General features: G+C 46.4%; 1 protein-coding gene across 4 annotated transcripts in view; it reads left to right on the top strand.

Annotated features, from left to right (window-relative positions):
• The window catches only part of PTPRF (protein tyrosine phosphatase receptor type F), an 86494-nt gene extending 74491 nt beyond the window's left edge, over positions 1 to 12003 (top strand). For all 4 annotated transcript variants that reach the window (XM_077149959.1, XM_077149958.1, XM_077149957.1 and 1 more), the window contains 12 exons: positions 2943 to 3040; positions 6047 to 6170; positions 6323 to 6498; positions 7235 to 7354; positions 7571 to 7725; positions 7807 to 8092; positions 8175 to 8353; positions 8574 to 8700; positions 8932 to 9057; positions 9330 to 9484; positions 9584 to 9719; positions 10266 to 12003. In XM_077149959.1, the coding sequence (XP_077006074.1) occupies positions 2943 to 3040; positions 6047 to 6170; positions 6323 to 6498; positions 7235 to 7354; positions 7571 to 7725; positions 7807 to 8092; positions 8175 to 8353; positions 8574 to 8700; positions 8932 to 9057; positions 9330 to 9484; positions 9584 to 9719; positions 10266 to 10334 (1751 nt within the window). In that variant the 3' untranslated portion in view covers positions 10335 to 12003. The remainder of the gene's footprint in view (positions 1 to 2942; positions 3041 to 6046; positions 6171 to 6322; positions 6499 to 7234; positions 7355 to 7570; positions 7726 to 7806; positions 8093 to 8174; positions 8354 to 8573; positions 8701 to 8931; positions 9058 to 9329; positions 9485 to 9583; positions 9720 to 10265) is intronic.
• The last annotated feature ends 13435 nt before the right edge of the window (positions 12004 to 25438 follow it).

Raw genomic sequence — 25438 nt, 5'->3', positions numbered from 1 at the left:
AATAGAGCCACACCCATTCTCTTATAGATTGTCTGTGCCCACTTTTTTGTGCTATGGAGGCAGAACTAAGAGGATGCAACAGAAGCAATATGTCTGCAAAGCCAAGACTATTTGTTATCTGGTCCAGTGATAGCCACTAGAATTGGCAGGAGCCTAGCTGGGCTGTTGGCTGGGATGCCCACACGAGGCCTCTTCATGTGGCCTGAGCTTCCTCCCAACATGGTGACTGAGTTCCCAGTGCACATATGCTGATAGCAAGCCAGCCAGGCAGGCCTAGCAGCAGGCAGTCTTCATCTGGCATGATCAGATCTCTGAGGTGTCAAAGCACTGGGACACGGTGGGGACCTGGAGGCCTGAGAAGCCCAAGAGTTGATACCAAGCCGCATGGGCACTGGTTGGGCAAAGAGAGGGCAGAAAGGAGTTCCCTTGGGTGGAGATAGCATAGGCAGAAGAAGCATTCATTGTGCATCTGATTATAAGCACTTCAGTTTTCTGCAGCATCAGAGTTGGGGGCCCAGGGGCTCATAAGAGCCAAGAGTTAGATGATGGTATGGTAGCCCATGACAAACCCTGAAATATGTTCTGTAACTACTTGTTGAAGAGGTCTTTGAAAACTATTCCTTTTTTCTTTCTTTGCTTTGTGTATATGTTATATTATATCATTTTAAAAGTTAAAAAAGAAAAAAAGCCAAGAGCTGAGATTGGTGGGGGTGGCCAGTTAAGTAAAGGTGCAGTCATAGAAGGCTTTGAATGACACACCAAGGGGTTCAGCTTTTATCTCAGGGGTAACATCTTAAGGAAGACATTAAAGCATTTTCCACGGGGGAGGGCATGGTCAGAATTGTCTTTTATAACTGTCATTCTGGCAGCTGTGTAGAGATTGAGTTGGAGAAAAAGAAATTGGGGCTAGGAGACTCTCTGGAAGGCCACCAAGTAAGTGAAAGGTGCTGAGAACCTGGCCATGGGTGGTCAAGGTACAGATGCAGGGAAGGGCAGACCTAGGACACAATGAGGTGTGTTCAGCAAGGCTCAGGGCCAATCCATGCTTTAGGTGAGGATGGCTCCATGGTTCCTGGCTGAGTAATGGCAGGGGTTCTGAGGTATGCTCAGAACCAGTGGTACCTGGGTCTGGAGCTCTGCACAGACACCCTGGGCTGAAAGCACAGGTTTGGGAGGCACCAAGGGGCACGCAATGAAACAATCTTTGGATGCAGAGGCAGGAGAGAGATAGATCAGAAGGATTAGTGGGTAAATCAGGGCTTTCAGGATAGATGGGAAAGAAGTGACATCACGGTGGGAAAGGATGGCAGGGATCTGAGAAAGAAAGAAGGAATGGGAGGTCTCCACTGGTGGTGAAGAATGTGAGAAGGGCACGGTGCAGAGGTCAAGGGACTGAGAGGCTGCTGGCCTGAAGAGGCAGCCCCCAGGGTGATGGCAGCACTTGGCATAGGACCTGCCACCTGCCATGGAATGTTCGGTGAACTGGAAACCAGAGGGACAAAAGAGGGGAGGCAGGGATGGCAGGACTCTCCAAGCCGAGGGTTTCCTTCTTATTTTTAGTTAAACATTTATTTTTTTCTTTCATAATCTAATTTTTATTCTGAATATGTTTCAAACCCACAGAAAAGCTTGAAAGAATAATGCAGTCAGCATCTGTACATCCCTTGTTTTGATCCATCATTTAATTTCTCGCCGTATTGTGCTTCGTCTCTGTATGAAAGCACACTTCCTTAGTGCCGAGTCCTCCAAAAAGAGCCAAGGCCAAGTTTTGATGTCAAAGGAGACAAGAGTCACTATGGACATAGTATTCAGTCTTGGAAAGGCCCGAGGCTGCCCAGACCGCTGGTGTGGGAGCACTCAGCCCTGGAGGTGGAGGACCCATCTGTTACTCAGGAGGCGGACGGGCCCTCTGGGAGGACTGAGCTCACCACCCACATCCTGCGCTGCCCTACCACCTCCACCTCCTCCTGCAGCCCCTCCTGAGCCCTTTCTACTTGCTGTCCACCCTACCATCATGTCTGATGACCTTCGAACCAAAAAGGGATAACGGGCTCTCTTGCCCCGTTTGTTTTCTGTTTTGTTTTTGTTTTTTTCTCTGCAGGTTCCAGTGCCCCCAGTTGCCCGAATATCTCAAGTTAGTTTTTCAAAGTTCCCATGTTTGGGGGATACTTTGGCTTCTGTGTCTGTTCCCACTCCTCTCCTTCTTTTCATCCCATAGCTTCCCTCCCTCCTTGAATTCTTCCTTCCCCTCCCCACTCCCCCTCACTGTCTCCTCATCTTTTTCTTTTTCTATCCTTTATTCCCCAACTTCCTTCATCCAGTTCTGTCATTCTCTCTCCTGCTGGTCCCTGTCTCCACCTCTTTGCGTGCCCCACCTCCTGTCTCCATCTCACCCCTCTCTGTGTGCCTCCCCTGTGCTCTGGCTGTGCCTCTCTCTTCTTGTTCCTCTCCATCACTCTGTCCTTGTCTGTGTACCATTGTGCAGATTCCATCCACACCCTCAGTGCCTGGGACCATGTTTTCACTGAGTCTTTCTCATGGTGGCTGGTGCCATTGAGGGGCAGGAGGGCTCCCACAGGCAGGGCAAATGGGGCAGCATGCAGGCTGCAGAGGTCCACACCCCTGGTTCCATCAGCCTGGGGATCGTCCCTCCTGAGCGGAGCCTGCCAGGTGGGGCCCTGGTGCCCCTACTTGGTGCTGTGTCACGGTCCCTGGTCCTTGCCACATATTCACAGCACACACACACACTCCCTTCTGGGACCCTCCCCTCCTTTAGCCGCCGTGTGCTCTGCCATCCTGTTGCCGCATGTGCTGCTGTCTCCATGCCACCAGTGCCGAGTGCTCCATGTCACACATGTTCACATGTGCACATACCTGCATTGGGGCTGTCTTCACCACCCCACTCAGATTTCCTGCTGACTACCCATGTGTGCCCCCCTCAGGTATGAGAGACCACCCACCCATCCCCATCACTGACCTGGCGGACAACATCGAGCGTCTCAAAGCCAATGATGGTCTCAAGTTCTCCCAGGAGTATGAGGTGAGATGCCCCTACCCCCTGCCCTGAGCCTGGCCCTGGGCCAGTTCCTGTCCTCTCTAAGGTCTGGGGTCTCACCCTAGGCCCTAGCTGTCGGTAGGGGGCTCCAGGCTTCCCAGAACCCCAAGAAGAGGGGTCTGTGCTTATAAGTATCCTTTGGTGGTCATTGCACGAGATGCTCTAAAAGGCTTCAACAGCCCCTGAATCTGGACTCTTAGACATGCCCATAGGCTAACAGAAGCCCAGACATAAGGTGACAGACACACAGGCGCAAACCAATAATAATAGCCATGACAGCTGGCATTCAGGAGCTTACTGCAAGCCACACCAGGTGCGCTTTGCATGTGTCATCACATGGCATGCTCCCCACAGCCCTGTGAAATGGGTGCCATCATCGCCCCCCTCTCACAGATGAGGAAGCTGAGGCTCAGAGAGGGAACTCGACTCCCCTAAGGTCTGACAGCTGCTGAGCGGTGGAACAAGGGTTCGAACCTGGGCCTGCTGACTCGTGGGTCCTGCATATTCGTGTGTGCACATTTATAGTCAGCATGGCACACATGCAGGCACTGGGGAGCCAACGGACTTGGGGCTTGCTGCTCAGGCTGCCCAAACCTTCAGTGAGCAAAGGGCCAGGCTTGGGGCCCTCTGCATGCTCATCTCACTCAGAATTTGACTCCTGTGTGCTGGGTGTTCTGACTTCAGAACTCTGTTCCGTCAGCCTAGGCTCTGAGGGCTTCGATCTCACTCCACAGCCGAGGCAGAGGATGATTTAGAATGTCTTCCTGTACCCCACCCCCACCCAACCAGGGGAGAGGCTTTGTAAGAGAGGACATGGTAAAGGAGACCTACCTCTAAGAGAAGTTTTTCTGCCTTGCCTACCTCAAATTTCCCCAGCATCTATCACAGGCCTGCCACAGAATTCACCCTCAGTCAGTGACGAATGGATAGATGATTGATGGGTTGGTTCAGCCTAAATCTGCGAGTTTGCTTCCCTTCTAGTCAGATGTCTGCCCTTAGCTATGTTTAGGGGACACATCATAGGGTACCAGAATTCCCTTTCCAAGAGCTGTGGGCCAGGTAGGTTCCTAAGGGCTATGGACCGGGTTTCCAAACAGGAGATTGAGCTTGGCAGGCAAATTGATGAACTCGTTTGCTGCAAGCAGTCCACACTGCCTCCACCTGTAGGGCACCTGCTGGACCTTGCTTTGCAAAAGGCTGTGCTGTACGGGTAAGGAAGCTTGTGAGTTGGTCTCCCTGCCTTCCATTCTTTCTCTGACAAGGAAAGCCTTCTGTGGTCCTCTGTCGCTACTCATCTCCCACTCCTGCTGTTTCATCGGTCACATTGCTCCAGCACCGCAGGCCTCTGTACTCGGCCTTGCTGTCCAGACTTGTTGCAACCTTCTCACCTTGGCTCACAGAATCCCCCTTCCACCTTCTACCTACTTCTTTCCTCCTGTCTGAACTCTCCCTGCAAGACCCTCCTCCTCCAGGAAGACCAGCCACCTGGGCCCTTGCCAAGATCCCATAGCTCTGTTATCATTCATGTTCCTTTACTCATTCATCACACATTTTGGGGGCACTTACTGTGTGCCAGTTCTGTGCTGGGGGCTGGGGTTTGGAGACATGTAACCACTATCACTGCCATCAGGGAGCCCAGACAGTGGACACACAGACATATAGTCAGAGAATTAGCACTGAATACATTAATATGGCAATGTGCCATAATATTCAGTTTGACAGATGTGTGGAAAAGGTAGCTCACAGCACTGAAGCAGGCTGAGGGGTGTGTTGTACCGATGGGTCTCATGGAAGCAGCAATGCTGATGCTGTGCTGAGAACTCCAGGTTGTATCTGTCCGATGAGGACAGTGATGGAGCCTACCTCATATGAGGATTTGATGAGGGAAATGCAAAGTACTTAGAACAGTGCCAGATACAGTCAGTTCCCACTGAAACTCAGCTATTGTTTTTATCCAAGATGATGAAGAGTCATGGAAGGCATTTGAGCAGGACATTGATATTTGGAGCTGCACATTAGGTAGATTGTCCTGGCTGCAGGATAAAGTGTGGGTCAGAGTAGGGCAAGAGGGAAGTGGCAGGGACATACTGAGTCTGAGTTGGCTGGTTTGGACTAGGGCAGCAGCAGCAGGTTGTAGTGAGTCAGTGGGGATTTAGAGTCAGGACTTGGTGGCTGATTGGATCAGGGTGCAGAGGGGTTATTGAGGAGGACTCTGGCCTGGGCTTCTGGGTTGATGGACACTGATGCCATTCACTGAAATGCAGTCCCAGCAGGAGAGCCAGGTTTGGAGGGGAAGCTGCTGAACTCTGTAAGTGTTGAGATTGAAGGACCCGTGGGATCTCCATGTGGCTGTTGGACATTCAGATCTGGAGCTTAAGGGAGAGATCTGGGCTGCAGCTGAGGTTCTGGGTAGCTCCAGCCTATGAATATGAGAATCCTAGGAACAAATGAGGTCATCTGGAAAAGAGTGAGAAGAGAGAAGGTCCCAAAATGAACCTTGGAAGAGCTCTTTTGTCTTATCTAATGGAAGAGCAGGAAGAAGGAGAAGAGACAGAGAAGGAACAGAGAAGTAGCAGTAGCACCAGGCAAGGTGGTACAGTGGATGTCCAGAGCCCTAGGTAGTGTCTGGTATTGCAGAAGTGGCCACCATTGCTTCCTTCTTCCGAGTTCTCATTTTGTTGGCTGGGGGCAGGGTTTGAGGGATGTTTGCCCTGTCGTAACACAGTCCCCAACTACTCCACTGGGCAAGGGGATTTGGTACCATGGTCTAGGGAGATTTGGGTTCATCACTTTCCTGACAGACAGTGCCCTTAGACGTGGTAGCCTTGGAGCCACGTAGCTGGGGGAGGTTGTTTTCCCCCTTTACTGGCACCTTGGGATAGAGGGACCGACTGTGTTCTAAGATGCGAAGGCAGGATATGAGCACCGTCTGGTAGTCTGAGTGTAAGATGACCTCAGCTCTGACTTCATCCCCTCACCCTTTCTCTGTAGTCCATTGACCCTGGCCAGCAGTTCACATGGGAGAATTCAAACCTGGAGGTGAACAAGCCCAAGAACCGCTATGCAAATGTCATTGCCTACGACCATTCTCGGGTCATCCTCACCTCCATTGATGGTGAGCCCAGGGCAGGGCCCCGTCCCATCCCCTTACCGGCAGGGGGGACATTTCACCCTTCGGAAGAGCCCTGGGGTGGCCTAAGGGAGGTGGGGTGGACTGGGGGCCCAGGAATCATGCATGCGCCCCCCACCCCACTCCCCTGTCCACAGGTGTCCCCGGGAGTGACTACATCAATGCCAACTACATCGACGGCTACCGCAAGCAGAACGCCTACATTGCCACCCAGGGGCCGCTGCCTGAGACCATGGGCGATTTTTGGCGCATGGTGTGGGAGCAGCGCACGGCCACCGTGGTCATGATGACGCGGCTGGAAGAGAAGTCCCGGGTGAGCCCGAGCAGGCCCTGCAGGAAGTGGGGGTAGCAAGGGCTCAGCACCTGGGGTCCTGAGGCACTTCCTGCTGCCCCTGTGGGAAGCTCTTCCTCAGGGGATTCCCCAAATACTGTTGCTTCCTTGGGGTATTCACATGTTCTCCGGATTCCATGATGTTCCTGAGATGCTCCTAATGATATTATTATGTTCCCCAGATGCTAGTGGGTTCCTCGGATGTTAATGCGTTTTGCCAGATGCTGTCCTTTTCTGGGAATGTTCATATGTTCCCCAGTTGCTGGGATGTTCCCAGGATGTTCCCATGTTCCCCAGATGCTGGTGTGTTCCTGGGGCATCAACACTTCTAAGCTAATTAGCGCAAAGAGCTGCCGTTATCTGCCTTTGTACTGCAAAGCATTGACTGGAACATAAAATTTACAGAGCTTGAAAATGGCGCATAAACATTATGGGTAAATTTGGCAGAAAGTGTGCCTGGTACGATCTGACCATGAATAAATAATTTTCAATTATGGTCCTCATTCCACCAGCAAGGCTGGGGTGAGGGTGTGATACGAGGACCCAATGTGGTCCTCTGGGGGAGCTGGAAAGGTTGGGGAGTGCACAGCCCAATGGGCTAGAACTTCCAACCTGCTATTGCCCATGCAGTCCTCACTGGACTGAGCCTTTCAGCATCCCCCAGCCTCCCCATCCTCACCTCCCACCCTCACACCTTGCCCTGCTTGTCCCTCCACAGGTGAAGTGTGATCAGTACTGGCCAGCCCGAGGCACTGAGACCTATGGCCTCATTCAGGTGACCCTACTGGACACAGTGGAACTGGCTACATACACCGTACGCACCTTCGCACTCCACAAGGTACAGTCCTGCCTCAGCGCGTGTTCCTGGCCCAGGCCTGAGTGTGGTATGCTGGGGGTGAGAGTGGGAGCCAGCGTGGGCAGCCTGTGGATCTTGTGGAATATGTCGGGAAGGCAGCACAGGCTCCTCCAAGCCGCCCTGGAAGTACAGGTCATTCTGGCCTGAGTCTGGCCAGCCGTCTTCTAGTCATATGGTCTTTCCCATGTCTCTCCGCAGAGCGGCTCCAGTGAGAAGCGGGAGCTGCGTCAGTTCCAGTTCATGGCCTGGCCAGACCACGGGGTTCCTGAGTACCCGACCCCCATCCTGGCCTTCCTACGCCGAGTCAAGGCCTGCAACCCGCTAGATGCAGGGCCCATGGTGGTGCACTGCAGGTGAGGGGGCCTGGTGCCACCAAAGGGGTAGGGGGCAGGGGGTGGGGGGTTCCTGCTTCACGCTGAGCTGGTGTCCTGCAGCGCGGGTGTGGGCCGCACGGGCTGCTTCATCGTTATCGACGCCATGCTGGAACGTATGAAGCATGAGAAGACCGTCGACATCTACGGCCATGTGACGTGCATGCGGTCGCAGCGGAACTACATGGTGCAGACAGAAGACCAGTACGTGTTCATCCACGAGGCACTGCTGGAGGCCGCCACTTGTGGGCACACAGAGGTGCCTGCACGCAACCTCTATGCCCATATCCAGAAGCTGGGCCAAGTGCCTCCTGGAGAGAGTGTTACTGCAATGGAGCTCGAGTTCAAGGTAGGACTCCAGGGGCCCAGGCAGGGTCACGGGGGTGGTCCCTACAGGAAGCCAGGTCTGACTAGCCCCACCCTCTCACCAGCTGCTGGCCAGTTCCAAGGCCCACACATCCCGCTTCATCAGTGCCAACCTCCCCTGCAACAAGTTCAAGAATCGCCTGGTGAACATCATGCCCTATGAGTTGACACGCGTGGGTCTGCAGCCCATCCGTGGGGTGGAGGGCTCTGACTACATCAATGCCAGCTTCCTGGATGGTTATAGGTCAGCATGCTTATGCCTGCCTCATGTCCTGCTCCCCCATGCCTCATGGGTTCTCAGGCCAGTGCCTGGCTAGCTGGGGGGCAGCAGAGTAGGGTCAGTCCAGAAGACTAGGGTGGGTTGGGGAGAACAGTAAGGGCTTCCTGGAGGGACAGAGCAGTCTTAGGGGAAAGCCTGGGGGTGGCAGCAGCTCTAGCATGTCCAGTCTTATGTCTACCCCCAGACAGCAGAAAGCCTACATAGCCACACAGGGCCCTCTGGCTGAAAGCACCGAAGACTTCTGGCGTATGCTGTGGGAACACAATTCCACCATCATCGTCATGCTGACCAAGCTTCGGGAGATGGGCAGGGTGAGCCCACCCCTTCCGCAGCTGGACTTTGCTACCTGGGAAGGCCCGCCCATCCTAGGCAGAATGCCAGCCACCCTAGGGAGAGATACCCCTTTCTTTATTCTCTCCCTTCACCCCAGCCTCCCATCAGCATAGTGTCAGACCCCCATTGTTATGATCTCCTGCCCCAGCCTCTCTGAAACCTGGAGACCCCTTTCACCTGAATATGGTGGCTGGGCTCTCTATCCACAGGAGAAGTGCCACCAATACTGGCCAGCAGAGCGTTCCGCCCGCTACCAGTACTTTGTGGTAGACCCGATGGCTGAGTACAACATGCCTCAGTATATCCTGCGTGAATTCAAGGTCACAGATGCCCGGGTGAGTGTTGGCAGGAGAGTATGTGGGGTTTCATGTGAGAATGTTCATCCCACCACCTGGGCCCACGTGGGGCCATGGTATCTGGTACCTTAACTCAAGCTACAGGAACCCTGCATTGGGGGCACAGGTGCGTGGGCTGTGAGTAGATCTCCACGATTGCCTCAAGGTCACCTTCATGGTGCTGCATGCCTGTGTCATTGCACCCCTCTAGCCTGACTCGTGATGCTGCAGAGGCATATCCTAACCCCATCCCCCTACCTACCTTCTCCTAGGATGGGCAGTCGAGGACCATCCGGCAGTTCCAGTTTACGGACTGGCCAGAGCAAGGAGTGCCCAAGACGGGTGAGGGCTTCATTGACTTCATCGGGCAGGTGCACAAGACCAAGGAGCAGTTTGGGCAGGACGGACCCATCACAGTGCACTGCAGGTGAGGCTGTGCCCGTGGAAGGCCAGGTCAGGGCCGAGGGGCTGACAGAATGGCTCTCTGCAGGGGGCAGGCATCTGACCGAGCCCTGTACCCGAGCAGCGCTGGTGTGGGCCGCACTGGAGTGTTCATCACTCTGAGCATCGTCCTGGAGCGGATGCGCTACGAGGGTGTGGTCGACATGTTCCAGACTGTGAAGACCCTCCGTACACAGCGTCCCGCCATGGTGCAGACAGAGGTACGCAGGCCAGCCACACAGGGGCATGGACCCTTGCAGCAGCCCTTCCCACTAATCTGGCCACCGAGTGCACTTAGACCTCTGGGACATGTGTCTGTTCACATTATAGACAGTTTCATTCCTGCCCTGCCTGAGGTCCCAGGGTGGAGATGAGCGAGATGTGCTCATTCGTTTGGCAGCTCTGTAATGGGCACCCGTGGTGTGCCTGGCACCAGTCTGGGGAGAGCAGTCCTGTGCATTCACAGTCTGGTCGCAGATAACTGTGATTGGGATAGTAGAAGGAAGGCAGGTTGATGTGGGGATCTGGGAAAAGGAACGGAGAGAGAGACACTGGGGATCTGAGAAAAGGAAGGGAGAGAGAGAGACAAGCCTTCAGAAGCTCTTTCAAGCTCCCACAGACACCACTTGGGACAGCTGCCTGGGCCAAGCACCTGCTCTCAGCTCCTGAAGGTTAATGCCACTGGCTGCAACGTAGATGCCATTGGCAAGAGTGTGGTGGGGATGTCTGCAGACACCACCCACACTAACCAGTCCCTGTCCCGGCAGGACCAGTACCAGCTGTGCTACCGTGCGGCCCTGGAGTACCTCGGCAGTTTTGACCACTATGCAACGTAACTACCGCTCCCCTCTCCTCCGCTGCCCCCACCCGGGGGCTCCGGGGGAGACCCAGCTCCTCTGAGCCATACCGACCATCGTCCAGCCCTCCTCCATGGATGCTGTTGCTGGCAGAGCACAGCCTACTGGGATCACAGCGTTTCAGGAACATTGCCGCACCAAACAGCCAGCCCAGAGCAGCCCTGGGCGAGGGGACCGGCTGGCTGGCAGGCAGGCAGTCAGGTGGGTGGGCAGGTGCCAGGGTCTGTCTCTGTCTACCAGGCCCACCCAGAGCCTGCTTCAAACTCTGTTCTGCTGCCGCGTTTCTCATGCTTCTTCTCATGGGGTGGGGAGGGGGACAAAGCCCCCTTTTTTTATACACATTAAGTGGGGAAATCAAGAGATTCTAGCTTCTTCCCTGATTTTTCCTTTTGCAAATCCTTAACTGCAGAATGGGCCACTGTGGGGGCTGGGGATTTTTTTTTTTCTTCCTCCTTGAGTTCATGCTGGGTCCCTTTTGTATGACTTCTGCTGCTGAAGGCTAAAAGCTGCCTGCCTTTGCGGAGCGGGGGTGTTGGCCACAGGGGAGGCTCAGCCGCAGGACCAGGCACCGCCGCTCCAGCTGCTCTTCCAGCCCTTCAGAGAAGATCCGTTTCACCCAAGTGCAGGGAAACCTTTTTTTTTTTTAATTTTGTTTTGTTTTTACTTAGACCCTTTTTTTAGACCCCACAGACTGGTGGGCGGGGAGAAGATAGGAAATACACATCCCCAGTCGTCTGTTCCAGTGTGTGTTTAACATTCACAGCCCAGAACCAGAGACATGTCTGGGAGAGCCTGGCAGGGCGTGCCTCATCACCATTGTGTTTGCAAAGGTTAAAAAACAAAAACAAAAATACAGAAAACCAACAAAAAAATTGAGAGAGACAGAAAGAAAAGAGTCATCCTCTGGCCTTGCTTCAAACCCCTGGGTGGGGAGGAGGTTCCATGTGCAGCGGTCCCTGAGGGAGCTCCCGGGCTGACCTCTGTACCCACAGAGCCTTGCTTTTAGCCCCAGCATTGCGGCCAGGTGTGGTGTTTGCAGGCCATGCAGTCTGACCATGTGTCTAAGGTAGTTGGCACAAATCAGGGTTGGGCCCTGCCCCACGCACCTCAGGGCCAAGCAGAGGTGTAGCTGCCTTTCAGGTCCAGGCCAGTGGGCCTGGGAGCACATGTCTCTCCTCAGAGCAGGGGCCAGATGACATCCCTCCCTGGTTTGCAGCTGATTTCCAACCCCCCTGAGAATCACTCTTTCCACTTCTTCAAGATGCCCTCATAAACCAATGTGGCAAGACTACTGGACTTCTCTTAATGGTACTATAATCAATCCTTATTATCTCAACTTGCTGAGGGGCAGGAAGAGGGCCTCTTCCTCTGGGCAGCACTATCTAGGTAGGTAAGTGGGGGCGGGAAGGGTGCATAGCTGTTTAGCCAAGGGATGTGATACAGACATCCCCAAAACTAGCTAGGCTCAGTCAAGATCAACAATCCAGGGTTGGTAATGTTGGATGAAACATTCATTTTTACCTTGTGGATGCTAGTGCTGTAGAGTTCACTGTTGTACACAGTCTGTTTTCTATTTGTTAAGAAGAACTACAGCATCATTGCATAATTCTTGATGGTAATAAATTTGAATAATCAAATTTCTTACAAACTGGCCCTCTGTCTCAACTCTTTCTAGAACCAGAGTCTGGTCTTCATAAGTCAGTACCTAGGGTTTGGGTGATTTTCTGCCCCTACAAGAGAAAATAAGGCTCTCCCCAACCTGCCTTGGGTCCTGAATACTTGTGACAGGGCAGGCTCCCAGTACAGCCACCTACTTTGAGAATGGAGCATTTACAAACTCAGAAGATGGAGCTTCCAAGGGCTGAATTCAAGCCACCAGTGTGTGTGAAGACCACCCCATAGGGGAGTCCCGTACCCCAGCACCTTGGGCTCAGGAGCATCCCCTTTGCCTTGCCTCACTCTTAGAATGCTCTCGGTAGCTATGTTGGGGGTTCTGAGTCACACCCATCCCTGCTGTAGGGAAAGGGCAGGTTCTTTAGTCTGCCAGTGAGGCAGTGGAAGTTACGACAGTTTGGACATTGGTTAGTGAGAACTCTTGGCATTCTTGCAATTAATGTGGATACTGGACACAAAAAACATAGTGTGGTCATCTGACCCCTGGCCACATAGCAGCATCAACTCATGGAACTGACAAGTCCTACCAGATTGTCAAAGCATGGAACTTCTGGAAGTACAGAAATGAATGAAACCTTGCACCCAAGGACACAGAACAAATAGGAAAGAGAAATACACAAATCAGCAATGACCAAACTGTCATGACGGAGCCCAACACAGGTGCTGTAACTGCACCGAAGCTGCACCTGACCCCCGGTGGGTGTTGGGAAAGGCTTTCTGGAGGAGGTGACATAGCTGGGTTTTGAGTGTTTCATAGGGTGAATAGTGGTTAAAGATGGGAAAAGGCATTTTGGATGTAATAGCTCATACAAAGACTTGGAAGCATGAATCACCAACATAATGAGAAACTATAAGATAATGAATACAGTATGACCGGAGTGGTGAGACAGGGCTAAAAAGGTAGACTGAAAGGAGCCGGACCATGCAGCTAAGGAGTTTAAGTGGATCATGAAAGAGACGCTTGTGTTCCTGGCTGGTGAGGTGCCTTCCTTTATTGCTACATTTGCCACATTTCTGTTGTGGCACCTGTCTCCTGGGGTTGTGAGCCATGGAGGCCTCAGGTCAGGCCTCCTGCTTTGTATCCCCAGCATCAGACACAGTGCCTGGCTGTTTGCTTAAGCTACTGAAATGCAGTAAACCAGAAATGGACTGGCTTTTAACAATGGGGATATATTAGCTTACAAGTTATAGTTCTTAGGCCAAGAAAATGCCCAATTCCAGGCATCAAAAGGACAATACCTGGACTCTGAAGACAGGCTGCTGGCATCTGGAGCACTTCTGTCACATGGGAAGGCACATGGCTACATCTGCTGGTGCTTCACTCCCAGGTTTCATTGCTTTCAGCTTCTGGTTCCAGTGTTTCCTCTCTGTTTTTCTATGGATCCTCTTATTTTCTCTGGGGCTTTTCTCTTTGAGTTTCTCTTAATTTCACCTCTCTGCTTCTCTGTGGCTTCTCTGAACTCTGGGCTTTTTCTTTTATCCTCTCAAAAAGGACTCTAGTAAAGGGATTAAGACCCACCTTGAATGGGGGGAGGTCACATCTCAACTAAGTAACCTAATCAAAAGTTCCCAACTACAATAGGTCTGCACCCACAAGAATGGACCAAAAGAATATGGCCTTTTCTGGGGTACATACAGCTCCAAAGCACTACACTGGCATATTTCTATTTGTTCGGAAAAACACCACCATCGTTGCCTTATTCTCAATGGCTTTAAATGAAAGAATGGACCAACAGACATTTTCAAATGAGGGATGAATACCAGATTTTCATTTTCGAGACAACATCATAAAGAATTGCACTGGGCAGGCTGTGTGCTATGTGCTTTAAGGGCATTATCACTAAGCCTCAGAACAACCCAGCAAAACATACTCTTCTCTCCATGTCAAAAATAAGGAAACTGAGGCTTATGTGAATGAACTTGTCCAAGACCATGGAGCAGGTAAGTGGCAGTGCTGGTACCCATGCCTAGCTATGTCTGCTCCTGGGCCCCTGCCGTTTCCATCCACTCACATCCACCCAATTTCCAGGCAGGTATCTCTTCCTCATCCCCACATACAACTATTCACTAAACCCTATTCATTCTGCTTTCTCTCGCACCTGTTGCATCCTCTGCATTTCCACTGCTTCTGTCCAGGCCACCCTCAGTCTCCCCTGGATTGATGCCAAACCTTCTAACTTGTCGCCCTGACCTCGGCCCTGCCCCTTCCAACCCATTTTCCACACAGTAGCCAGAGTGGTTTTTCCTAGTAGGGCAGATGTGACCATGTCACTGCCCTGATGAGATCCCTCCAAGCCCTCACAGTCAGCCTGACCCCTTCGTGGTTTCCAGGACTTTGTAGGCGCTACCTCTTACCTCTTCTTTCCTCCTCTCCCCATACCTTGCCCCTGCCCTCCAGCCATGACAAAATCAATTATTATTTAAGTTTTGGGCCTGCCTTGCCATTCTCTCAGGTCCAGGCCTCCCCAGAAACTGTTCTGGAACGTTCTCCACCTAGTTGGTAACTCCTTATTTTGAAGCCTCAACTGAAATATTATTTCCTTCATAAACCATACTTAGCACCCTGAAAGAGGTTAGGTGACCCTGCTCTTCGAGTTATTTGAAATGTATTATTATTTTATGCAATTTCACAATAAGATAACAAGGTGGGTCCCATTATGCCTATTTTATAGAGAAGGAAATTAGGGCCCACCCATTCATTCAATAAATAATGAGTTTGCTATGTGCTAGGCACTATTGTAGGTACTTGGAATACATCAGTGAAGTGAACAAAAATTTCTGCCCTTACTGATTATATATGTAGAATGGAATGATATCTAAATGTTTTGTTTGTTAATTTTTTTAATTAAAAAAAAATTTCTGCCCTTGTGGCATTTATAGGAGGAAACAGATAACGCCTAGGGAAAATAGTAAATGTGTATGTAGTTTGTTAGGAGGTGGTAAGTGCGGTGAGAGAAAAAAAAAAGTACAACAAAAGGAATCAGTCCTGTAGGGAAGGCTTGGTGACTAATTAGGGTGGTCAGAAGAAGCCTACTTGAAAGGACGGAATTTGAGGAAAGACTTGAAGCTGGTGAGGGAATTCCCGTAAACAATTTTGAGAAAAACATTTCAGACAGAGCTTGCAGCTGGAGCAACAGCCTGAGCAGGGACTTGCCTGATGTACTGAGGCTGGTGTGACTATGAAACTGTGAGCAAGGGGGTGAAAGAATAGTAGGGAATGAGAGCAGAGAGGAAATAGGGGCAGTTCATAGGCGATTGGGAGGACTTTGGTAGGTATCTAGATGTGCAGAGAAGTGGTCAGATTCTGGTTATATCTTGAAGGTAGAGCTGATAGGGTTATCTGAAGGATTGGATGAAAGAAAGAGGAGTCAAAGTTGACCCACAGTTTTGGGCCCCACAGGTGACCTGAGTACCTGGAAGAATGAGGGTGCCGTTAACTGAGATAGGGAAAGCTACACAGAGGACATAAGTTCTCAAGGCTCCAAACTGGAGTCTTTGGAGTTGGTATCAATCCTAGGGCTCTTTTCATTACTTCTTGCCTACCACTAGAAATAAAGTCAAATGCATAGGAAAAAAATATTTGGAATGTAAGATACCAAAAGGGTTGTGAAGGATGAGTGATTTTTTTTTCCTCCATAATTTTCCAAATTTTATTTAAAGGGTTAATGTTACTTTAATGAAGACATATACTTCAAAATGTACAACTTATGCTTCCTTATTGATAAAAGCAACAATAAAAACCTTTCAAATAAGGTAGTGGTATAAAAAGGTGCAAAATACTACAAGGCCCCCATCATTCTCCCTAGCCCCCCAACTCCCTGGAGGAAGTCTTTATTAATAGTTTAGTGTATCTCTTTCTGGGTATTTTCTATGAATATACAAGCAGGTACATAAATTTTTATTTTGTACAGCTAGAATCATACTGTTCATATCTTTCTGCAGATTGCTTTTTTCCTTTAAATATATTGTGGACTTCTTTTCATGGCAATATCTCATTTTTTTAACTGCTACATATTCAGTTATGGATACCATAACTTAAAAAATGATTGTTAATGTTGCTTTTAAATTGAAGAAATGGATGCACATGATAAAATGGATCAAATAATTCAAATGGTCCTAAAGTTAACTTTTAAAAAACAAAAGCTAAGCTTTCTTTACTCCCATCCCCAATTCCAATTTTATTCCCTGTTGTTAATGGTTTCTGGTTTTAGTTCTTTGGGTGGTAAGCAACAGCTTTAAAAAATCAGTTATGCTATTAGGTAGTATCTGTTGACTCCTAGCTAAAAAACCTGTGGGATTGAGTTAACTTACTTGCCTTCCCACCTGTATCTCCTATTTTTGTGTTTATATATATATATAATTTTTAATTGTTCTGGAGCATACCTTCATGATTTTAACAAATATGTGCTATTTCTTGATTTATCACTTTCAGGCAGAATCTACTGACTACCCTTTATGAAGAATGAGGAAATTAGCAACTTGCTTAATTCCTCTTCCTCCAATTACCATTTTTTGTTATATCGCACTGTTAGTCCTAGTCTGTAAAAATTTTATGTTCATGTAAAGTCTTTCAGGCATCAAACAGATCCTCTTTTAAATTTTTCTTTATTTCCTTCATTTCTGGATCATACTCAACTGCCACTGCTTCTTTTATAACATGTTAGTATTTTTTTGGATGCATTTTCACCTTAGTCGAGTAACTCCCTCTAGTAATTTTTTTTTTCACATAGGATTGTAAACTTTCTGACTCTTGCATGACTGAAAATACCTTTCTTTTATACTCACACTCAGTTTCAAGTTTGCCTGGTATGAGCTTTTTTTATACAAAAAATTTCCAGAAGCTTTAAAGACATTATTTCCAGTTTGATATTAATCAGTTGTTGAAAAAGAGGGATTGTATTGGATTGCTGAGTTTTCCTAATGCATTTCTTTGTGAAATTACCCTGTGTTGTTTGTCCCCATGGCCCACTCTAATTTATTATATTTTTAATTTGTAGACTCTGAGCTTAAAACTTCTCTGAGCCTTTCTTGGGAAGAATGTCATTTGCCTATGGTATCTTGAGTGTGGGTTTCTTAGCTCTGATCTCTCCATCAATCAGATTCCATCCTACTATCTTTTGGAATTCTTATTTTCCATAGTGTTTGATGTATAGTGATATGAATGTCTAAATCAATTGTTTTTTCCAAAGTACATGTGTTAAATCATTTTCTCCCTTCATTGATTTGTAATGTGTCCTTTTTAATATCTGTAAAGTTATTCTCAGTTCAGTATACTTCTGGGCTATCCAGTCTTTTTCATTCACTTATCTGTCTAGTCTAAGCCAGAACTACTAATTTAACTTTTGTTACTTTGTCTTATTACCTAATACAGTTAGTCTGTCATCGTTTTATTTATATATATGAATGAATTAGAGCTGTTCACCTGACTTTCTTCCAAAGGGACATTATTTTTGGAAAATTCCTCTCCCTCATGTATGGCTCCAGATTTTTCTTTCCTTTCCCTAATTTTTTTCTATTGTGAAATACAACATATATACAAAAAAAAAAGCAATAAATTTCAAAGTACATTTTAACAAGTAGTTATAGAACAGACTTCAAAGTTTTGTGTGGGTTACAGTTCCACAATTTCAGGTTTTTCTTTCCAACTGCTCCAAGACACTGGAGACTAATAAGAAATATCCATATAATTGTTTAGTAGTCATACTCATTTGTTAAATCCTAACTTCTCTGTTATAACTCCTTTTCCTTTGATTGATCCCTTTCCCAATCTTTAGGGATATTTGGGTTATGCCCATTCTAACTTTTTTCATATTGAAAAGGGGTGTCGATAGTATAGGATAGGGGAGTGAAACTTGATGTTCTTGGAGAAACTGGCACCTGTGGGTTTCAGGGCTTATCTGGCCTAGGAACCATCTGAAGGCTTTAGGTTTCTGAAAAGTAAACTTAGTGAGTGAAACTTTTGTAGCATGTCAAACAGAATCCTGGGTATTCTTTAGTGTTTACAGGAATGATGTTGGTTGGGGGTTGACAGACCATGGCAATTAGCAACGTCTAGCTGAAGCTTGCATAAGAGTAGCTTCCAGAATAGCTTTTTGACTCTGGTTGGCTCCATATATTTATTGTCTCAATAAAAATGGGTAGCAATGGATCTGGAGAATATGTGTAAACATAAACGAAAGAGAAGCTGGTGTGTCTTGTATTAGTCAGGTTCTTTAGGGAAACAGAACCAATAGGAGATATCTGTAAATATGAGATTTTATTAAAGTATCTCATACAACTGTGGGGATGCATGAATCCAAATTCCAGAGGTCAGGCTGCAAACTGGCAACTCCGATGAAGGTTTTTGATGAATTTTGCAGGAGAAGCTGGCAGTCTAAAGTAGAAAGAAAAGTTTCTTCTGACTGTGGAAGTCATCACCTCTCCCTTAAAAGTCTTCAACTGATCGGATTAAATCCAGCTGATTGCCTTCTCTCATTGTGAGAGACACTCCCCTTCATTGATTATAGATGTAATAAGCCATAGATGCAATCGATTAATGATTTAAGTCCATGAAATGTCCTTGCAGTAATGGTAAGGCCAGTGCTTGCTTGACCAGAAACTGGGCACCATCACCTGGCCAAATTGATACATGAACCTAACCATGATATGTCTCAACGAAGCCTAAAATTTAGGCTCAAAAGTAGGCTGTGCTCATCTAGCCTTGCTGAAAGGGAAGGGAATGCTGTCTGATGTATGTAGCCGTCCCAGTTTCTAGAGAGTCAATGATCCTTGTGACCCCTTGGTGGTTCCCCAGCATGATAACCTGGCACTTTAGAGCCTTGATGTTCTCGTCTATACTGAGTTTTCCAACCTTAGGCACTTGCTCCATCTTTCCTTGAATCCTTTATTCAAGCCACTTCTAGATACTTGTGGTTTCTTAAGCACACTAGACCAAACATTTGTAACAATCAAAGGGTTAAACCCCGATATATAAAGACTTCTTTCAAATCAATAAGAGCAAAACCAAACACTAGAATAAAAAAGTTGGTATGGGCACAAATAGGCCATTTACAAAAGAAGAAATACAAATTACAAAAAAAAAAAAAAAAAAGCTCTATCTTTGACCCAGGAATATGCTTTTAGGAATTTATATAAAGGAAACAATCAGACAAATAACTTAAAAATCTGTAGGAAAAAGGTTCTCAGTGCAGTATTAGTCTAATATGAAAATTGGAAATCATACATATGCACACACATATATAATCTACAACAATCATTAGAGTAACCCAGGTACCATTAATATCTACATCACCTGGGAGCTTTCAAAAAATGCAAGACTTTAGGCCCTACCCCAGACTTACTGAATCAGAATCTATATTTGACAGTTCCTTAGCACATTAGTGAGCACTGAAATTTGAGAAGCACTGGCAAATGCTAGCAGTGATTATCCTGGGTGATGATGCCTCTTTTCTATTTTAAATGCATTTTCTAATTTTTCTACCACTGACATGCATTTTTTTCATAGTCACATGTCAATGGTAGAAAAACGCACCATGTCATGGTTATACATATATCTCGCTTTGCCTGGATGCCCTTCCTCCTGCACCTGACACACTCATCCAAGATCAAGTCCCTGGGAATCCCTCCTTAGCCCCTCTCCCCAACCCTCTACCCGTCCAGTTGTGTTGCTGGTCTAAGTAAGCGTTGCACTGTTCTGAGATTATTATTCTTGCTTTTTCAGCAGTTCAAATACTAAAATAGAAAAAAAAAAGGAAAATTTTCTAGGCTCCAATACAGAAATGAAATGCAAATTGGAGTTATAATTATTGTTTTATTCATCTGTCTCCTCCACGAGACTGTGAATTTCTTGAGAGGGAGGACTATGTCTTATTCCCAGCTTGGATTCTGATCCATAGTAGGGACTCAATAAATGTTTGCCAAGTGGATGGAAGGGGAGGTATTTTACCTGGCTCTGAGGCAAGAAGTACATCTGATAGAGGAACTATGGCTGGGAATGCTGAGCACTCAGCCTTAAGAATCGTCACTCCCAGATCCTCAGAGAACCTTCCTTTTGCTCCCATCCTGAGCACACATCCTAGTCAGCTCCAAAGGGGATTTCTCATCCCCAACCCCCTTAACTGAAAAGAAATTAGCATAGTCACATCCAATTCCACCATTTCCCTAATGAGTTGCTTTCCTTTGTCTCTCTTATCACCACTTAAGAATGGCTCAAATGGAGATTTCCCAAGCAACAGTTTAAAAGGGGGGAGAGGTCATCCAGGATTGGCCTGGACTTTGAGTCTTGAAGGAAGGTTTTGGCCTCCAGAGCTGGGGTGCTCCTCAGTCTCCCTCAAAGTCCTTGTATCCTAGATCCCTTTCCAGGAGTGGCCAGAGCATCATTTCTCTGTCCCGTGTTTTCAAGACATTCTGCTCTGCAACTGCCCCATCTGAGCCCCCTTGAGATTCTAAAATTTAAATTCAACAAATACACAGTTTACATCTATTATGTGCTAAATAATAATTGCTAGCATTACTAAGCACTTACATGACAAGTATTTTACCTGCATTGTTTAAATAGAATTCCCCTGGCAGCTCTGAATAGCAGTTTGTATTATTATCTCCTTTTGCAGCTAAAGACTTTAAGGTTCAGAGAAGTTAACTAACTCACCCCCAGTCACACTGCTAGAAAAGGAGCAGAATCTAGTTTTGAACCTGGTTCTGACTCCAGAAGCTGAATGCTTAACTATATACAAATTATAATACATCTGGCTTCATTTATCCATTATTTCCACATATAATAGTATAGGAATATTTATTAAGCACTTACTATGAGTCAGGCGTTGTTTAAGGTATGGGATTCAGTGGTGAGAAAATGAAGTCCTTATCTTTAGAGAGTTAGTCTTTTGAGGAAATAGTCATATGTCAATGAAATTTCACAAATACATATAATCACAAACTCTCATAGATGCTCTGAATGTGCAGGATGATGTACTAAGAGCGCATGAGGGAGGGCCAGCCTAGTGAGGGGAGTCAGAGTGTCTTCTGAGAGGAAGTGGCCTCTAAGGGGTGTAAAGCCCCTGAGGTAGGAGGAAGCATAGCTCCTTAAAGTAGCATTTTAGAAAAACAGACCAAGGAAAGGAAGGATGGAGCAGGATGGGGTGGAAAGTTGGCAGGCGCCAAATCACTCCTGACCTTATAGACCAGTTCAAGGCTCTTGGGATTTATAGTGAGGACAGAGGGAGCTTTTAAAGTGTTTTAAGTAAGGCAGTAAATTCGCCAGGTTTGCTTTTAAGAAAGTTCACTCTGGCTGCTGTTTGGAGAATGGACTGGAGGGTGCAGGAATGGAAGCAGGGAGGCAGTTAGGAGCTACTGCAGAAGTCCAGGTGAAAGGTGAAGGTGGCATAGACAGGGATGGAGGTGGGAGTGATGAAGAAGGTAAGAAGATGTAGGATTCAGGATATAGTTTTGAATGTGAGGCCAATAGGATTTGCTGACACATGGGCTGTGAGAGAAAAGAATCAAGAATGGCCCTAGAGGCGGGCCGCGGTGGCTCAGCGGGCAAGAGTGCTTGCCTGCCGTGCCGGAGGACCCCGGTTCGATTCCCGGCCCCAGCCCATGTAAAAAACAAACAAACAAACAAAATATAATAAAACAAGAAAATGTTTAAAAATGTTTCCCTTTCTTCCATCCTTCCTTCCTTCTCTGTCTTTCCTTCCTTTCCTCCCTCTCTCTTTAAAAAAAAAAAAAAAAAAGAATGGCCCTAGGTTTTGGTTTTGTGCACTTGGATGAACACTGATGCATTTACTGAGATGGGGAACACTGAGACAGGAGCAGGTTTGGCAGAGAACTAAGAGTTTGCTTTTGTTAAGTTTGAGGTGTCTATAATTGTCCAAGTGGAAGAGTAGAGTTGTCCTCAGTACCCTCAGAGTCAGCACAAAATAGGTGCATATATGTGGTAGTTAGATTCAGTTGTCAGCTTGGCCAGGTGAAGGCACCCAGTTCTGTTGCTGTGGACATGAGGCAATGGTATGTGAACCTCATCTTTGCTAATTACATCTGCAGTTGACTAGAAGGCCTGCCTGCTGTAATGAATGATGTTTGACTTAATTGGCTGGTGCTTAAATGAGAGCGCTCAATGTAACACAGCCTAAGCAGCTCAGCATTCCTCATCTCAGCACTCAACAGCTCAGGCCTTTGGAGATGCAGAAAGAAATCACCCTGTGGAAAGTTGTTGGAACCCAGAGGCCTGGAGAGAAGGCCAGCAGAGACCATCCTGTGCCTTCCCACGTAAGAAAGAACCTCAGTTGAAAGTTAACTGCCTTCCCTCTGAAGAACTAACAAAATAATCCCCTTTTATTAAAAGCCAGTCTATCTCTGGTGTGTTGCATTCCGGCAGCTAGCAAACTAGAACAATATATATTAAAAAATCATTAAGTAAAAGAATGCACAAAAGGGCAGAATTTGGGCCAAGTCTTGAAGATGAAGATATTCTAATGCTTGAAATAAAAAACAATTAGGAGTGTTGGTTGAACCAAATGATAAAGGAATGTGTTGCTACCTCACCAAAGCTTTTTGTGCCTTTGCCCAAAACACTGAGCCATTCTCTGTAAAGAAAGGAGAATATATATCAGCGCTAGGAAGATAAAAATGGTGGGTTTTTTTTTTTTCTTTAAACAAATGAACTCAAGAGTATAATTGTATGTATTTGTCTACCTCTAAGCATTTTACGGTTGTATTTTTATAATTCATAGTCTATGGAGGCCCTGATCTTTCCAACTGACCTTGTCTGCACGGCTGAATTAAAGCTGACTTCTCTTTCTTATTTACATGAACTGACCCAGCACATGCAGAAGTTCCCCCAGTGAAGCAGGCTGAGCAGGCCAGGCTGCATCCATAGGTTTCTGGTGCTTGCCGATCATGGCTTCTTTTCTGGAAGGCTAGTGTTAGGCTCTTTGCCCAGAGCCTCCCAAAAGTGGGAAGAATGTTTTCATTCAGCAGCTCAAGGCCACAGTGGAGGTTGGGAAATGACTGACCCAGAAGTGAAGGCCTAAGGAATTATTAGTATATAAACATAGTACTTCCTATTCATTTGTTCATTCATGTCATCATTCATTCATTTGTTCAACAAATATCCTTGGGTCCACTGCTCATTTCAGATTACCTAATCTCTTTGTGTCTCAGTTTCCCAGGCTGTAAAATGGGGAGAGTAAATAATGCCTTCCTCAAAAGTTCATTGTGAAAATGAAATTAAGGAATATCATTCATGTATTCAAATATTTAGTGAGCGCATACAAAGTGTCAGGACTGTTCTGAGTGAGTGCTGAGGTATTGTGGTGAACAAAACAAAGATCCCTGTCTTCATGGTGCTGACATTCTAATGAGAACTAGACATTCAATAAATAAAGAAAGCCGTTAGTGGTAGTCAGGAAGGCTCCACTGAGGAGGTGACATTTCAGCAGGGCTCTCAAAGAAGTGAGGACTCAATTCATTCAGATTTAGGGGAAAAGGGAACTGGAGAGAAGCAAGATGGGGAAGGAGCTATGCAGAGATGAAAGCAGGGTGATTGTTAATAGGCGGTTTAAAGGACTTTGGCTTCTCTCCTGAATGAGATGGGTAATCTGATGGTTTTAGGAATGGGAGGAATAGGATCTGGCTTCTACTTTTAAATGATCACTTCACTGTGTTGAGGACACTGTCAGGGGCAAGGGTGGAAACAGGAAGACAATGAGGAGGTGTGATAATTATCCCATCCAGGCTACAGATGATGGTGGTGGGGACCAGAGTAGGAGCAGTGGAAGTAGAAGGCAATGCTGAATTCTGGATATATTTTAGAGGCTGAGCAGAACTACATAAATGTTAATGTCAATGGGCCAAAAGCACAACTGATAGGAGAAAAAAATTGATAAAGTAGACTTCATCAAAATTGAAAACTCTCACACTTCAAAAGACACTATTAATAAAATGAAAAGACAAGCCACAGACTGAGAGGACATATTTACAAAGCCTGTATTTGATAAAGGACTCGTATCCAGAATATATAAAGAACACTTACAATTCAATAATAAGACAACATAATTTTAAAAATGGACAAAGGATTTGAATAGAAATTTCACCAAAGAAGATGTATGAGAGGCTAATAAGCACATAAAAAACGATGCTCAACATCATTAGTCATTAGAGAAAGGCAAATTAAAACCTCAATGAGATACCATTACACCTATTAGAATGGTTATAATCAAGAAGACAGACAAGAACAAATGTTGGCAAAGGATGTATAGAAACACACACACCCCTTCATATATTGCTGATGGGAATATAAATGACACAGTCACTTTGGAAAACAATTTGGCAGTTTCTTAGAAAGATAAACATAAATTTATCATACATCCCAACAATTTCACTCCTAGCTGTCTACCCAAGAGAAATGAAAGCATACACTTATACAAAGACTTTCATGTAAACGTTTTATAGCAGCACTATTCATTGTAATAGCCAAAAATGTGGAAACGAACCAAATGTCAATCAAAGAGTAGAACATTACAGTGGAATACTATCCAAGAACAAAAAGGAGTGAAATACTGAAACATGCTCCAGCATGGATAAATCTCAAAAACATTATGGTTAGTGAAAGAAGCCAAATACAAAAGACCAATGTTGTATGAGTCCATTTATAGACAATGTCCAGAAAAGGCAAATCTGTAGAAATCGAAAGTGGGTTAATGGTTGATTGGGGCAAGGGATGAGAACAGAGATTAATTGTAACCAGGCATGAGGAATTTTTTCTGGGTGATGGAAATGTTCCAAAACAGGATTAGGAGATAGCTGTACCACTTGGTAAATTTATTAAACGTCATTAAATTGTACACTTTAAATGGTGAATTTATGGTATGTAAATTATACCTCAATAAAGTTTTTAAAATAGAGAAATGTTAATGACTATGTACATCTAAATGTGTATATAAAACATTTCGCAGAGTTTGGAACATAATAAGGGCTTAATTAATGTAGTTAAGTTTTTAAGTTAATATTATTACCGTTATTATTATTTATCTAATGCCTGCTATATGCTAGGCACTGTGCTGGCTGCTGAATAGAGTGAAGTTTCAGGAAAGAATTCCTAGGTTAGGAGCATGGCATACACAGAGTTCTGTGTCCAAATCCTGCTGCCATTGCTGGTAAGTCACTCTGAAAGTCATTCTCCCCTTTTCTTTCCTTCATAGTAAGCCCAACATTGGCAATTTTATTTATTTGTGTGAATACTTGTTTCATGTCTATCTCCTTCACTAGATTGTAAGCAACATGGGAGTAGGGAAAGGTCTATTTCAATTATTACTGGCAGGTGATTCTGGGAGACCTTTCGCTTTTCTGATTAAAAGAATAATTGCTGCTGGTACTGTCCCTTTCCTTCTTTATCTCCCATGGATGTGGAT

This window comes from Tamandua tetradactyla, chromosome 2 (genome assembly GCF_023851605.1).
Source record: "Tamandua tetradactyla isolate mTamTet1 chromosome 2, mTamTet1.pri, whole genome shotgun sequence".
NCBI classification, from domain to species: domain Eukaryota; kingdom Metazoa; phylum Chordata; class Mammalia; order Pilosa; family Myrmecophagidae; genus Tamandua; species Tamandua tetradactyla.
The sequence above is the reverse complement of the archived record's forward strand: the minus strand, read 5'-3'. Positions and strand labels throughout refer to the sequence as shown.